Below are 16114 nucleotides of genomic sequence, written 5' to 3' on the forward strand. Positions count from 1 at the left end.
GCCCCGCCCGCGGCCCCGGCTCCAACCCCCCCGGGGGGGATGGGCACGTGGGTTGGGTCACGTGACTGTTGCCCGGTTGCTAGGCGACGGCGTCCGGCTGCTAGCGCCTTAGTCCCGCAACTGCCCGGGTAGTTCCCGGCACCGCTGGAGAACATTCAGATTTGCGTCGCAAAGGGCACAATATCTCGCCGAGTTGAAGTTCCTGCAAGTGGGCTGATGGGAGAACTTGGGAGAACGTCCAGGTACAAACTGCAGATGCGGCAACAGCTGTGTCTCATCCCAGAGGGCACCCTCTCTCCTCCCTCCTTCTCCGGTGAAAGTGGAGACAGTTGCGGACCTCAGAGGATCCTTGTGAGGATAAATGAACTAATTCATGTTGAAGAAAAAATGATTCTGACACTTGCTAAAATGGTAAGGAAAACTTATTCAAGACTACTGGGGCAGGGGTTCCACAATAGGGAAGGGAGAGATCAAGCCCAACTCGGAGAACCCCAAGGATAAGTGGGGGTTTATAGGCAAGCAGCAGAGTGAAGGGTCAGTGGATGGCAAAAGTATTACTACGAAGAAACATCAAGGCTAGGGTGATTCTTGCTAACCTGACCTAACAGGATTCTTGCTAAAGGTAGGCCAAAGACAGACCTCAAAAGTGGGGAATGGGGAACTTGATCAGATATGGAGGGTGATCAGATATCAAGGGTCGGAGGGATTCCTGCTAAACTGACTTAGCAGGATTCTTGCTAAAACTGGGCTGTGCAGGATGCAGAAGGCTGGGTTGAGGCCTAGTCAAGAAGAGGGCTCAGAGGAGCCTAACTACAGTTTGGTTAAAGATACAGTCTTTGTCCGGACTTCCCTGGTGGTCCAGTGGGTAAGACCCCGTGCTCCCAGTGCAGGGGGCTGGGGTTTGATCCCACGTCAGGGAACCAGATCCCGCAGGCATGCCGCAACTAAGAAGTACTCATGCCGCAACTAAAAAAAGATCCCACGTGCCACAACTAAGACCCGGTGCAAACAAAATAATAAATAACTCAATAAATATTAAAAAAAAAAAAAAAGATAGAGTCTTTGTGAACATAACGTGCCCAGAACAAATGCCTGGCACTTAGTAAGTGGGCAATATACGTAAAATATTGTTATTATCAATACACAAGGGGCGTATGGTTGGAGCCTTCTTGAGTTAACATACTTAAAGCTTCAGAAAAATCCACCTGGAAGACCAGCAGAAAACCTATAGTCACACTTGTCTTCAGAAGGAAGAGGACTCGAGAAGATTCTATCAAGACACTGTCTGCCCCCCCCCCCACTGTGAATGGAAGGGATGGAGGAAAGAAAGGGCTCTCCCACCTGGCATCTCTCTTAAAGATCGTTGCCCTCCAAAGAGTCCCTCCATCCTCCTCCCCAGCCCATCCTCCACCCATAACCAGAGAACACTTTCATTTGGATAACTCCAGCTTTCATTTAGAGGGTCCGCCTGAGTCTGTCTGAGTGTTTATTCTTATTTCCAGGAGGGGAGAGACCACGTGGAAACTTGAAAAACTGCCTGGGTGGGTCCTGAGATCATATCAAGACACATACTCTCTCCAGATACAAAGAAGGACTTTTCTAGGTGAGTGTGGGAACTTTTGCAGGGCTGCAGGGTCCGCTGGCCTAATCTAATGCCCCTTTTGGAGACACAGTCATCCAGCCGGGGGGCAGAACAGCACAACATCTGCCAGAGTAACCGAGAGCTGGTAAGCTTTAGAGACCAGACACTGGGTAGGATTGTTCGGGATTCAGAGCCCAGGGGACGAGCTGGACCAGAGTAGCAAGAGTTTGAGTCCTATCCTTGTCCACTTACTGGTTCAACTTGAGTAAGTCACTTTGCCTCTCTATGCTTCCGTTTTCTGATCTGTAAAATGAGGATAATAATAGTATCTTCCTCAACGGGTTGTTAGGATTTGTTAATACACAAAAAATGTTTAGAGCATTGCCTGGCAGACAGTAAGCACTCAGTCAGGATTTGCTTCTATTTTGTTGTTCATTATTAGTTAATTATCATTAATTATTGCTACCGGCATAGTACCTAGAAAAGAGGAATTCCTCAATAACTGGTGGGTATTATCACATTATTATCATGTTATTTCCTTCTAAGAGATGTTCCCCATCCACCCCAGATCCTAGAGATGTTTAATCCAAACCTGCAGGTGTGTAATAAAACCGTGATCACCTCGTAAGGAGAAAATGCAAAACAACTCCTGGGATTAGCGCTGACATTTAGTAAGTACTGTTTTGTGGCAGACAGTGTGAAAAGTGCTCATAGTAAATGTTCGCAACAACTGCTGTGGTGTAGGTGCCATTCTCCTCCTGATTTACAGTAAGATGACCGAGGCTAAGAGAAGTTAAGACACTTGCCCAAAGGCACATCACTAGTTGGTATGAAACTGGGCTGGGGACCAAGGAGGTCTGGTTCCACGGCTGTGACATTCAGCCACTCAGCTCCACAGCCCACATCACAGGAAAATACAGCCCAGGCTGAGATGCAAAGGATGAAGCAAGGCAAGGAGGGGAAGACAGATTGGAGCCAGATGAAGCACAAGGCTGGGCCTATGGAATGTCCCTGCAGCTCACACAGTGACACTGCATTCACCCCGACCAGCTGGGGCCGGAGGCACTCCGGGATGGGGGTGGGGCAGAGTGCGAGCAGACCCAGCAGGGGTGGGGAGGGAGCCCACAGGGAAAAAGGAAAGTGAAACTGTTCTTAAAGCCAGAGTTCCTGCCATGATCTATCCTGACTGTGGAAAGACAAGGGGACCCCCACAAGGCACATTCCACAAGGCTTTGGGGTCATTTTTAGGGAGTACACTTCTGGAAGTCAAGTTTAAATTTTTCATGTCCCTCACCAATCCTGTCTGTCTCAGCCGAGTTTTATCTTCATACCTTCAACAAAGAAAATGACATCACACAACAATGTGAATGTACTTGACATTACTGAACTGTACACTTTAAAATGGTTGGGATGGTAAATTTTATGTTATGTACTTTTTTTTTTATCATAATTGAAAACAAAACAAAAAACTGACATGCAGAATAGATTCATTCATTTATTCATTCAGTCATTAAGGGAATAGTTATTGAACACCTACTTGGGTGAATATCTAGGAATGGAGTGGCCGGACCACACGGTACGTGTATACTTAAATTTTTAAGAAATCGTCAAACCGTTTCCAAGGCCGTGGTGCCGTCCTAGTTTTTCTTCGTAGCACTTATCAATACGTGACGGTGTTGCCCTATCAATTTACTTGTCACCTTGTTTATTGTCTGTCCCCCCATCTAGACTGCAAGCCCTAGGAGGGGCTTGCAACCTTGACACTTGCCTGGTGCATAGCAGGAGCTCAGGGAATACACCAGCTGAACCAGTACGTGTGCACCACTTCCTCCCATCACGGGCACCAGGGAAGACCTGCCACCCAACTCTCCGCTTGTCCTCAGGGTGCCACTGATATAGTCCAGGTTCTGCCCTGGAAGCCACTCAGTCAATGTTGTTGGTTATGCAAATGGCCGATGAAGCAACCACTGCCGTTTCTTCCCCATAGTTGCTTGTGTCCTTCAGATAAAGATATTATTTGGATCCCTGCTCTGCCTCGCCTCCTCCTAGCAGAGTGATCTTAAAGCTTAGGGTGATGGTGGGGATCCTGTGAGATAGTTTACACAGCACGCCTGGCACAGCTCCTGGCACTTTGTAAATGCTCAGTAAGCAAATAGCTGCCCTGCTGCTATGAAAAAACCACAGCATCTTCCAGGGTCTCTCAGGATCTCCTGGCCCCTGATAAACACCTGCTGAATTGGAGCAGCAGAGAAAGGCCCCTTGGATGGGGAGAAGACGCCCATAGCCCTTTCCTATGAGCAAAGCCTGGGAGATGGACCTCAGTGTTGCAGTATGCTGCCGCCTTCCCAACCTTGACCCCCTCAGCACTGCCACTCTGTATCTATGTGACCTTGGGTTAGTTGCTTAATCTCTCTGAATTTTTTTCTGCATCTAGAAAATGGGGACAGTGATAGTCAGTCCCCAGGCAGTGTGAGGCACAAAGGAGGCACTGAATATGAAAAGGCTTTGGAATGATTTCCAGCTGTCCTTTGGTCCACAGTGTACTAGACACCCAACAATTCTGATGTGATCCGGCCACTTCCTTCCCTGAGTGGGTACATCAAACTGGAAGAAACAGAGCAGAGAAAATAACCCAAACACCGTCTGAAAGTCACAGGCACCTGTGAGAGAGCAGGCCCTCCATAGGAAGCTCATCAGAGAGGGGCCTAGAAGGCAGAGCCGTGGACCCTGGGTGCCACCAGGATTCATGCTGGATCGGGATTCGATCTGGAGACCTTGCCTCCAGTGCTTCTTGGCTTGACCCAGACACACTGGCTCTGTGTTTCCTGGCCTAAGGTCTGGCAGGATGGGGGAAAGCCCGGGTGTTGTTGGTCAGGGTTGTTCCTTGTATCTGAGGATGTGATCTTTTCTCTTTCTGAGCAAAGACAGCAGGAAAGGAGGAGCAGAAGTGAAGGAACCGAGTGGAACCCTGTAGGGTTAGTGTCGGGGCATCTCTCTTAGGCTCTCAGATCCTGCGGCCCGTTCTCTGGTTGATGCCAAAATTCTGAAAGTGTCGGAGATCATTATGACTTGTCAGTAAGATCGGCCGTGTCCACACGTCATTCACTCGGAGCCGGGCAAGGGATGTGATCCTGCGGAAGCACATGCCCGGGGGGCGTTAGGGTGGGCGATTCTGCTCCTTTCCTCTTCCTGGGTTTTCTGGAGGAGCGTGGACATTGCTGGGAGGTGTGAGAGCCCCCTCTCCAGAGAGGCATTTGTGTGTGTGACTGGTCAAAAGCGGGGGGGGGGGGGGGCTGATTCTGAAATACTTGTCCCGCTGGCACAGAATTGGAACTGACGGCAGCGTCCACCGCTAACTTTTATAGGCCACGGTCAGGCTCCTTAAATACTCCTCCTTGAGCCTTAAAACGCAGCCAATAATTCCTAATGTTCCTGTTGCTTTGCCGCCTCATCAGGGTCCTATGAAAATCACTGCTGGGTGAGCCCCATCCTGGGACGGCCTCACCGAACACTTAATGATATTACCCTGTCCCTCCAGAGGCCGGTGTGCTCAAGTCAGCCATCAGAGAACCCATCGGAATGCCCTGTGGACCCCTTGGTGAGCGTGAAAAAGGCAGAAAGGAAATTGCCTGTGCCCTGCCGTGTCCCAGGAAACAGTGGTCGTGTTAGACACCAGCCAGAAAGAAAGCGACAGAAGTGGAGGTTGCCAAGGACAAAGCCAGCCCCCCCTGCACTCTAATTCTCTGTCCTGTGGCATTTTCTTCATCCATACTCCAGCAATCCTCTGTATTTTTATTGAAGTATAGTTGATGTACAATGTTGTGTTAATTTCTGCTGTACAGCAAAGTGATTCAATTATATGTTCAGTTATATATATATACACATTCTTTTTCACGTTCTTTTCTGTTATGGTTTATCATAGCATATTGAGTATAGTTCCCTGTGCTCTGCAGTAGGAGCTTCTTGTTCATCCATCCTGTATATAGGGATTTGCATCTGCGAATCCCAAACTCCCAATCCAGCAATCCTCTCATGTCACCGTGTGTATGCATGTGTGTGTGTGCGCGCGCGCACACGCACGAGTGAGCTCCCAGGCCGTCACTAAATGTGTGTTGACTGCCTCTCGCCTCCCCCTGCCTGTGCCGGTTCTGTCCCTCTGTCCCGGTTCTGTCCGGAGTTCAGGCTGCTGCCTCCTCTCCTCTGTCGGGCCTCCCATCTCTCCACATGGGTAGGTTGGAATTCCAAAGGAGGCATCTGAGGGCTCCGGCCGCGCCTTAATGATCGCTCAGAAACCCAGACAAGGCCAGTTATGGCTGCTGAGGCCTGCAGCCCCCAAGATACCTGTCTGCAGTGGGGTTTATCTTGGTGTTTGCTTTCACCCGCTGCCCGCCGCTGGCTCACCGCCGATGGCCTTCAGTCTCTGCGGCAGGCAGGAGAGATAAGAGAAGAATGAGGACGCCGTGGTGGGGCTGGGCAGGGTGCCTCCATGGTTCCACCAGTTGGAAAGCCCCTGGGAGAAATCCCGAACTCTTTCCTCTCTGAGGAGTCCCCCAGGAGGCGGCCTGAAGGTGAGTGCATGACCTTCGGCTCAGGCAGCCCAGGGCTGGGACCTGCCGGCAGAGCTCCTGCCCACCCCACCAGATGGCCCTGACAGCAGCCTTGATGGTCCTGGGTGAGCTGCACAGTCCTGTGATGGGCGGAGTGGTGTGGTTGGGTGCAGGGGTGAGGATCGGTGACCCACTCCCAGTAGGTGCTTAGTGAACTGCTGGCCTTTGAGAGGAACGTGGGGTTGGTGGACATAATCAGGTTTCAGACTCAGAGAGGCTCGGGTAGGGTCCCTGGCACTGCCACTAAATAACTGTGTCACTTTGGACAAGTGGCCTTTGTTTCTTAGTGCCTTAGTTTTCCTCCTCTGCAGAATGGGCTCTAACAATTTCCGGCTACACCAGAGGATGGGTGCCCCATGCAGGGGACTCAGCTCAATAAACAGAGGTCGGGGTTTTCTTTGGATGAATGCATTTCCTCTCTAACCCTGGATTTCACTCTGTGCTGGGTGCTGACACAAGGTCAAGGCTGGGAACACAGCGGGACAGTTCAGGACCACAATGTGCAGAACTGACTAACCTGCCCTGCTGCTCTGACCAGTCACCAGTGTGGAAGGAGCCCGGGTGTCCTGAGGCTGGTCCAGTGGCACAGACAGGTGGGTTTCGGGATAAACCATTGTGAGGGGTGTGATGAAGGGAAGGGGCACCTCTGTTAGCCACTTGCTTACATGGGTCCACTCACACCACCCTACCCCGCCCTATGCATCCCGACCAGAACTTCACGTCCAGACACTCCTCCGGGCACACCAAGGCACCCATGCCCACATACGTGACAGATGGTGGCCGCTGCTGCCACCTGATGCTAAGGCTAGCAAACAGACTGTGGAAGCCCAGTGCTTCGCGACACACCACAGACAATGCTACCACACACCCAGGTGTTGTGATCCAGATCTGGAGCTGGGGAGCCCAGCTCCAGGAGCCTTCCTGTGATGGTGAGTTTTCTCTGTCAACTTGGCCAGGCTGTCGTACCCAAGGATTTAATCACACACTGATCTAGGTGCTGCTGTGAAGGCATTTTGCAGATGTGGTCAACATCGACAAGCAGTTGACTTCAAGTAAAGGAGGTGGACGTGCCAGAATGTGGGTGGGCCTCACCCAATCAGGTGAACGCCATCAGAGCAAAAACTGCGGTCTTAGGGAACAAGAAATGTGACCTTGGGGCTCCCCTGGTGGCGCAGTGGTTGAGAGTCCGCCTGCTGGTGTAGGGGACACGGGTTCGTGCCCCAGTCTGGGAGGATCCCACATGCTGCAGAGCGGCTGGGCCCGTAAGCCATGGCCGCAGAGCCTGCGCGTCTGGAGCCTGTGCTCCGCAATGGGAGAGGCCACAACGGTGAGAGGCCCGCGCACCGCAAAAACAAACAAACAAACAAAAAAAACCAGATCTGTTGTGGCTACACAACAGTATGAATGTACCAATGCCACTGAATTATAAAATGGTTAATTTTATATTATGTGAATTTCATCTCAATTTTAAAAAACATAGAGGGGGCTTCCCTGGTGGCGCAGTGGTTGAGAGTCTGCCTGCCAATGCAGGGGACACGGGTTCGTGCCCCGGTCCAGGAAGATCCCACATGCCGCGGAGCGGCTGGGCCCGTGAGCCATGGCCGCTGAGCCTGCGCGTCCGGAGCCTGTGCTCCGCAGCGGGAGAGGCCAACAGTGAGAGGCCCGCGTACCGCAAAAAAAAAAAAAAGAAATGTGACCTCAAGTGTGCAACATCAACCTCTGCCTGAGCTTCTGGCCTGCTGGCCGGCCCTACAGATTTCAGACTTGCTGGCCCTACAATAGCATGAGCCAATTCCTTAAAATATATCTATACAAATACATATATGAAGAAGAGATAAATACATAGACACGTAAAGATACATAAATATATTGGGACTTCCCTGGTGGCACAGTGCTTAAGGATCCACCTGCCAATGCAGGGGACACGGGTTCGAGCCCTGGTTCCAGGAAGATCCCACATGCCACGGAGCAACTAAGTCCATGCGCCACAACTACTGAGTCCGCGCTCTAGAGCCCACGAGCCACAACTACGGAGGCCGCGTGCCACAACTACTGAAGCCCGTGCACCTAGAGCCCGTGCTCGGCAGCAAGAGAAACCACAGCAATGAGAAGCCCGCACACCGCAACGAAGAGTAACTCCCCATCGCCGCAACTAGAGAAAGCCTGCGAGCGGCAACGAAGACCCAGTGCAGCCAAAAATAAATAAATTTTTAAAAGAAGATACATAAATATAAATATTCTATTTGTTCTGTTTCTCTGGAGAACTCTGAGACACCCCCAGTCCAGCCACCTGATCCCCTGAGGGGCAGCACCCACGCTGCCAGGAAAAGCATCAAAGTGACCGTCGCCTCGGGTTCAACAGGTCTTGACTTTTCGCCTCAGACTGCTCTGACTCTCGTTAGCAGAAATGGGTTTGAGTTGACATCCCACGACAGAAGGGGTTTTTAGAAGCCCAGCGTGCTTTCTGCAACCACTGACCCCGGGATCAGCAGTATAGACTAGGGGTTGGCAAACTACAGACCGATGGCAGATCCAGGCCGCTGCCCTTTGGTGTAAATAAAGTTTGGTTGGAATACAACCGTGCTCATTCATTTGTGCTCATCTATTTCCGTGTTGTCTATGGGGGCTTTTGCACTACAACGGCCAGGTTGAGCAATTGGGACAGAGAGGGTGCGACTTGCGATGCCTATATGAAGGGGGACCTTCTGGGCTTGATTCCTGAGACCCATCCCCAGTGGGAGGTTTGCCAGCTGCCTGGGGCCTAAGCAGGGAGGAAAGTGAGTTCTCAGGAAGGTTTGGTGCCGTAGTGCTCAGACCTGGGGGATGAGGGGGTGGTTATCAAACATGCAGGTTCCCAAGCCCACCTCTGGAGATTCTGAGTCAGAGGCCCGGGTAGGCTCAGAAACCTGGGTCTGCTCCCCAGAGGAGCCTGATGCTGGTACCCCAGGCCCGTGTTGTAGGAAACCCTGGATTAGGGGGGTTTCCCTGTCCCGGCTGTAGGAGCCAGTCCCTCAGTGGTGCCTGGGCATGGAGAGCCACACAGGTACACTAGGCCTTTAAGGGCTTCCCACACCTGTGGTTACCCTGGCCCCCAGGAGAGTCTGGACCCTACCTTGGCTTTAGGATGCAGAGCTGCTGAGAGCCATGACATAGCCTTGCTCTGATCAGATAGGCTTAGGGGGGTCTGGTCTGCAGAGCTGGGTGGTGCTGCCCGGAGCTGCTGGCTGGAGATAAGGGACGTCTTCCCTGGTGCCAAGCCAGGCTGCCCGTCGCCAGTTCACACCCTTTCCCAAGACGGCATCTGAGCCTGCCCAGGCCTGGCCTCAGGCGGTGGTGCTTTGTTCTTCCACGGTCTGCCCAAGCTGGCATCTGCTTGTCTCTGCAGTCTGCCTGGAATGAGCCTGCCAGCCTTGTATGTGGCCAGCCTTGGAATCTCTTTGGGACCTTAGCTGCCCCAACTCTAAAATGGGAGAGAAAAATATGAAACTCCCACCCAGGAGGTCTGGTTAAAGGACCATGATGCAGTCCAGGTGAGGGCAGAGACCCTGCCTGCCTGTTTACTGCTCAGCCCTGAGCAAATGCTCAATCCAAGGTGTGGAGTGAATGAGTAAGTAGCTGGAGAAATACCAGGCTCAGAGTCCCCTCCAAACACCCTGACAGTGCTCCCTGCCTGCACATCTCTGGAGGGGCAGAGAGAGACGACACGGCAGCTTATTAATCATCATCTCTTTATTTACAGCTCAAGAGAGCACATGCAACACGCCATCACAGGACTACAAGGGCGTAGCACCTCCCCCCTCCCCTGCTGCCCCAACACCTTAAAGAGGAACGACAGACCCCCCCCCAGGGAAGTTCCCAAGAGTCAGAAAACCCAACGACTGAGGCCCCAGGCCCAGGTGCTTCAATTCATTTCCTCTAAAAGTAAAGGCCAGTTCCAGCGCGGGAGACAGGGCCTCAGAGCCTGCGAGGTGGTCATTGCTGGTTACTAACTAGGCAAACTGGATCTCATATTTGCCAACTCACACCTGAATGCAAACGCCCCCAAATCATCCAAATGTCCCTGACCGTCTGACAGTCCTGTCTCCCCCTCTGCATCCTCGGCCAACGTCTCTGAATCTTTGTTGTGCACAAGCACGGCCTGGAGAACTTGTGGTTCAGCAGGTCCCGGCGGGACCGGGATCCCACATTTCTGCCAAGCTCCCAGGTCTTCGTTCCTTTTCCCACAAGAATGTGGAATGGACATTGACCGTGGGGAATTGTAATAGGGAAGAGCCTTTTGTATCCTATTACAAGTTCATCACTAAAGGGATGTTGCCTATAAGCTCAAATTGTACACAATGGCCCATCTCTGGGAACCCTGCTTCCCAGATAATGAGGATTAAGCTAAAATACCTTTGTTTAGCTCACAAGAAACATTCTGACCAGGCCCATCTGTGAATGACTGCAGGGAGGAAGAAATTAACACATCCCTTCTGGAGGCTGATGGGAACCAGGAAGTGTTTGACTTTACTCGCTCCCCTTTTCGTATAAAAGGAGCCTGAATTCTAACTCTGGCAAGATGGTTCTTTGGGGCACACACTCACCATCTTCTCGTTTGCTGGCTTCTCAATTAAAGTCATTAGTCCTTGCCCCAGCAACAGCAATAACAACAAAAAAGGATGGAGGGACCAGAAAGCCTCTTGCTTCCAGAAGAGGCTGCTTATCCTCCATCAGACCACCCATCCTGACTTAGGATTCAGAAAATACACTCCCTGCAATGGAAGCCCCTGGCTCTTCAGATTGGCAAATCCCGTCACCCCTCCCCAGCACACACCCTGTTGTCTCCCATAGGAGTGAAGGTCATCTCAAAGGTCATGGTGCACCTTCCAAGCCCATGAAACCCCCCATGAGTAGCCTAAATGGTTTGATCTTCCTGCCCCTTCCCGCCGTCTCTTCCAGCACGTATTTTTTCCCTGCTGTTCTGTTGTTTTATAAACATGTTCCTTGCAGGTTGCATGTATGTTCGCTGTCTCTCCAGCTGCACAGCGGATCCCCTTCCAGGGAGCTGATGCCCACCATCTTGACCTCAGATTTTATTGGATGTGTTGAATATGGCTTGAAGGAAGCATCCACTTGCCACTTCTCAGTGGTGGAAGGGATCGTGGCTCTGGGAGGTGACTCGTGGCTCCGTGACTCCACAAGGGGCAGGTAAAGCTGTCACGTTCCCACGTGGCATGGCTCTCACGTCCTCTGACCCTTCACTCATTCCCAACAGGCTCAGGAGCCCCTCTTGGCATCGGCAGACAAATCCCAGAAAGGCAGCCTCATGGGAACGGTGGGTATCTCTGGGGAGTGGCTGGAAGACTCCCGCAGGAGGAATGCAGGGGTCACAGGTGACCGTCCCTGCAGCTATTGGTTTCCACTTGGCCTCCTGCTCGGCTCTTCCTGGCCCCGGGGGGGTGGGGTGCGTATTTTTAGAAAGCTCCGATCTTGTTGTTATTGCAAAGCCACTGACACCTGCAGCTCTGCCTCAGTGGCCAGAATCTGTACATGCTGCCTCGGGCTGGGTCCAGAGCAGTTTCCCAAACCTCTTTGACCCAGAACCCCATCCCCTCTCTCCTAATGGAGCATCTCACGGCCCCCGTGTTCCGGGGGACACGCCTTGGGAAAGGAGCCTGAATGGTGATCTCTGAGTATGTGACGGATGTTATCTCAAAAAACAGAACACCTACTAAAATCATCCTAAAAATAAATTAGCTAACACTGAGGGCTTATTATGTGCCGGCCACTGTTCTAAGCATGTGACCAGGATTTTGTGTTTACATCTCACAGCACCCCTATGAAGGAAGATTTATTATCCCTATTTTACAGATAAAGAAATCAAGGCACAGAGATCTTAACTAAGTTTCCTAAGGTCACCGAGGTGGCGAGCGGTGTAGTAGGCCGTTTGTCGGCAGCTGTACCTGCGCAGTCAGCAGGGCGAGGGAAGGGTCTCGGGCCCAGTGTACATCAGAGTCACCTGGACGCTTTGCAAACGCACGAAGCCCAGAGACAACCCAGACCAATTAAACCAGCATCTTTGCAGGTGGGCTCGGGCGTCGGTACATTTGCAAGTTCCCCAGAATGTTCTAATGTGCAGCCCAGGTTGAGACCAGCAGATTAGAGCAGCGATCTGCGAACTGTGGCCCGGGGGCCAAATCCAACCCACGGCCTGTTTTTGTGTAGTCTGCAAGTTAAGAGAGGTTTTTGCATTTTAGAAAATCAAAAGAAGAATAATGGGTCTGTGACAAGTAACAATTACATGAAATTCTGTGTCCATAAACCATTTCATCGGAACACAGCCTAAAATATTTATCTGGCCCTTTACAGTAACAGTTTGTTGAACCCTGGATTAGAGGAAATTGGCTTATGTCCCAGCAAAAGAAATTTAAGATAGACCAAGGAAGAACTTCCTGGTAGAGAGGTTTGTTAAACACACAGGGGGCTCTGGGATCCCTGACTCTGGAGTTATGAGGATTCCACCCACCCTGCCTTTGCAAATGCAAAATGCAAGTAGCTAGGGCAAAGAGATAGGCCTTGACTTTCTAGCTATGGAGCTCCCTTGGTAGTCAGTGGTAGTTCTGTGGGGCCTTTCAGCTTTGTCCTGATCGGTGTTTTCCATCGTTGATGGCCCAGGGCTAGCCTAACCGCTGCCCTCCAGACAAAAGCAATTCTGGGTTCCCCGCCTGCAGCCACCCCTGCTAGGGTTCTATCACTATCTCGAATCTGCCACTCCATGTGAGGCACACAGTGTGGGCCTTGTCTGGTCTCGAACAGACAAAACTGCCAGTGGATTCAGTTTACAAACAGCCGGCTTTGATCTCTTGCAGTCCCCCTTCTCCCCAAGATTCCCATGCCCGTCGAACTTGAATAGGGCAAAAAGAGCCAGTGTATTTGGTTTCTCCTAGATCTGTCTGCTTTCCTTGGTGCCGGACCCTTGACCCCCAACTGATTTTCCCAGTGGAGTAAACAGCCCTGGCATCTCGTGGGCGTGGTCCCCCGGCTGGGGTCCAGGCCAGCAAGGACTCTGGATGGAGAAGGCTTGCAACCTTCTTTGCCCTGGACCTGAAGGTCCTGAGTGAGATGCCAGGTGGGGGGATTTAAGTGGCTCTCCTGAGGTGGTCACTAGAGTCACATCTGCTCAGAGAGGTGTTTGGGGTAGGCATCGTGAGTCTGGCCTGTGGGGAGCTGTTAGGAGAGGTGCCCCACCTCCTCAGTGGGCTCTGCTGCCGAAGTGTAGGCTGGGGGTCCTGGGATGGTCTCTGCGGGGCCTGGGAACCACTAAGACGTATGCAAAGTGGGTGCCCACGGGCAATGTGCGTACTTTTTGAGTCCATGCTTGCCTTAGATTCTCAAAGGACATGAACTACAAAAGCCAAAGAACCCCCCTGGGGTGGCAGCTTTCAGGCAACTCCAAAGTGCATGTCCCAGGACGGGGTGAGCGGGGCCATAGAAATAAGAGACAGCTTTACTGTTTACCCCAAACACTTCATGTCTCAGAATACCAGCTCCCAGAGGGCAGGGGTCAATCTGCGCAAATCATGCCTTATAGGCAAGCAGGTGTTTAATGCACATTTTCTCTTGTTTTTTAAATGATATACCTTTGTCCAGGGAAAGAAGAGAAGAGTCGGTTATTCCAGCCTTCACCACAGTGAAAGGAACAACTAGAGAACACGTCTCTCTCACCGAAAGCCGTGGAGAACCTGAAATGCGTCCTTAGTTGTGGAGGACCAAAGACGTGGGCCTTGGAGCTGGTCGGACCCAGGTTCAGATGCCAGATTCACCCTGACTCTCCAGGACCTGGTGCTTTCAGTGGGGTCTTGGGTCCAGCAGCACTGGCATGCCCTGAAGCTTGTTAGAAATGCAGAATCGACTGAATTGGAATCTGCATTTTAACCAGATCCCTGGGGATTCTTACACAGGTGAAGGTTTGAGGAGAACTGATGTGGGACGCTGGACAAGTCATAAAACCTTGCCTCAGTTTCCTCCCCTGTAAAATGGTGATTATGCCTACTTTAAAGGGCCATGTGACAAATGAGATAATGTATGCCCTTCATTTAGCACAGTGCCTGGTACATAGGAGGTGCTTCGTACTCGTCTCCCAGGGAGTTTCCATTCTTTTCCAGCTCGAAAACCTCTTCCTTTTTGAACTTGAAACAATTGCAGTGCTGAGGTCGGAGGCTAGAGGGCGCTCTCGACATTGCCATCGCGGAGAACGCGGACACCGGGATGCGCTGGCGGTGTGGGTCTCCCATTGGCCGGGTGGTGGCTGCAGGTGTGCTGCTGCTCGGCTCCTGGGCGGGGGCAGTTCGCCCAGGGCTCCCCTCCTGGGGCTGAGTGTCCTGGGTCTGAGCCTGCAGCCTCAGTCATCTGCCTCCCCATTTGATCTGCCACCGCGAGTTATAAACAAACTGCCCGGCTTCTCCAAGCCTCCCGCGCTCAGTCCCCTGGCCGGTAGGGAGGCGCCTCACGCGGCCCGCTAGACGTTGATGAAAGATCCCTGGTCGCCGTCGGCCGTTTCGGGCTCCACGCAGCGCCCCTTTCTCCGGGTGACCCTGCGGTTCCGGTGGAATTTGACGTAGCAGCGCAGCCCTGGGTGAAGAGAGGCAAGGGGGTCAGGGATCTGACCAGCCAGACCCCTCCGCGCCCTCTGGAACCCCCTGCATCCTCTCACCACCACCCCCTTCTTTTTTCTATCCTACAACCAACCCATCCCCCGCAGAGCAGCCTGAATGGGCTTAAAAAAGCGAATCACAGATGGAGAAGGCAAGAGTGAACAGATGGAGCACAGGGGATATTTAGGGCCACGAAACTATTCTGTGTGATACTATAATGGTGGGTACATGTCTGCACATTTGTCAAAACCCATAGAATGTGCAACACAAAGAGTGAACCCCTAATGTAAATTATGGACTTTAGTGAATAATGTATCACTATTGGTTCATCAGTTGTAAAAAGTGCACCACACTAAAGTAGGATAATAGGGGAAACTGTGTGTTTGGGGGGGCATGTGAGAACTCTGCATTTTTTGCACAATCTTTCTGTAAACCTAAAACTGCTCTTAAAAAATAGTCCAACATATGGGAACACATGTATAACTGATTCACTTTGTTATAAAGCAGAAACTAACACACCATTGTAAAGCAATTATACCCCAATAAAGATGTTAAAAAAAAATAGTCCATTAAAAACCTTTCGTTAAAGGGATGCAGATTCTGCCCTCCCCTATAAAACCTCCCATGACTCCCCATTGTACTCAAAAGGAGATCCAAACTTCCTACCCTGGCTTATAAGACCCTCTGGGACCTGGACCTGCCTCCTGTCTGCTCTCTTCACCTCCCACTCCCCTCCTCACTCTCTAACTCCAGCCACACCCAGTTTTCTTGCTTTTCCTCATACACCCATTCATTTTTGGCTCCAGGGCCTTTGCACTTGCTGTTCTCACAGCCAGAAATGCCTTCCTGAAGTTCTTGGCATAGCTGGCTCCTTCACAGCCTTCAGGTCTCAAAGGGACCCTCCCTGACCACCCCAATTAAAGTAGTCGTGGCCCTCCTGGCCCACCAGTGGGCGGGGTTCCTGGCTGTGGCTCTATCATAACCACATGTCAGGCATCCCCTGACATACATGGGTAGACATGTTTTTCATTTAAGGCCACAGAAGGCCACATCCTCCTGATTGGGGGTGGGAGGGTTAGGGGAAGAGATTGCTCAGTGTGGCCTGAACAATCCCTACATTTCAGTTTAGGAGTGACCACAGGGAGAGAGGAGGACATCACCTGCTTAAGACCTGCTTACGTCACTGTCAAGAGAATAAAGGAATTGCTGTGAAGTTTGTGCTTTGGGGTCTAGAATTGACACCTGGATCGCAGCTTTCAGACCTGTGGCCACACAAAATACACTTAGGAGGG

General features: G+C 51.6%; 1 protein-coding gene and 1 long non-coding RNA gene across 5 annotated transcripts in view; one reads left to right on the plus strand and one right to left on the minus strand.

Annotated features, from left to right (window-relative positions):
- The first annotated feature begins 1 nt into the window (after position 1).
- On the plus strand, positions 2-7556 carry LOC117202357 (uncharacterized). Of its 4 annotated transcripts, none has more exons than XR_007478595.1 (4): positions 2-411; positions 1503-1603; positions 2129-2253; positions 3311-7556. It is a non-coding gene; the product is annotated as an uncharacterized LOC117202357 (long non-coding RNA). The 4 variants fall into 4 exon arrangements; XR_007478592.1 differs by having other exon boundaries at positions 2151-6782; positions 6902-7556; XR_007478593.1 differs by having other exon boundaries at positions 2151-3976; positions 4122-7556.
- Positions 7557-10431: 2875 nt separating this feature from the next.
- The window catches only part of DRAXIN (dorsal inhibitory axon guidance protein), a 28419-nt gene continuing 22736 nt past the window's right edge, over positions 10432-16114 (minus strand). The window contains exon 7 of the mRNA XM_033432946.2: positions 10432-14799. Coding sequence (XP_033288837.1) covers positions 14687-14799 — 113 coding nt within the window. The 3' untranslated portion in view covers positions 10432-14686. The remainder of the gene's footprint in view (positions 14800-16114) is intronic.

Source organism: Orcinus orca, chromosome 1, assembly GCF_937001465.1.
Source record: "Orcinus orca chromosome 1, mOrcOrc1.1, whole genome shotgun sequence".
Taxonomy (NCBI): Eukaryota; Metazoa; Chordata; class Mammalia; order Artiodactyla; family Delphinidae; genus Orcinus; species Orcinus orca.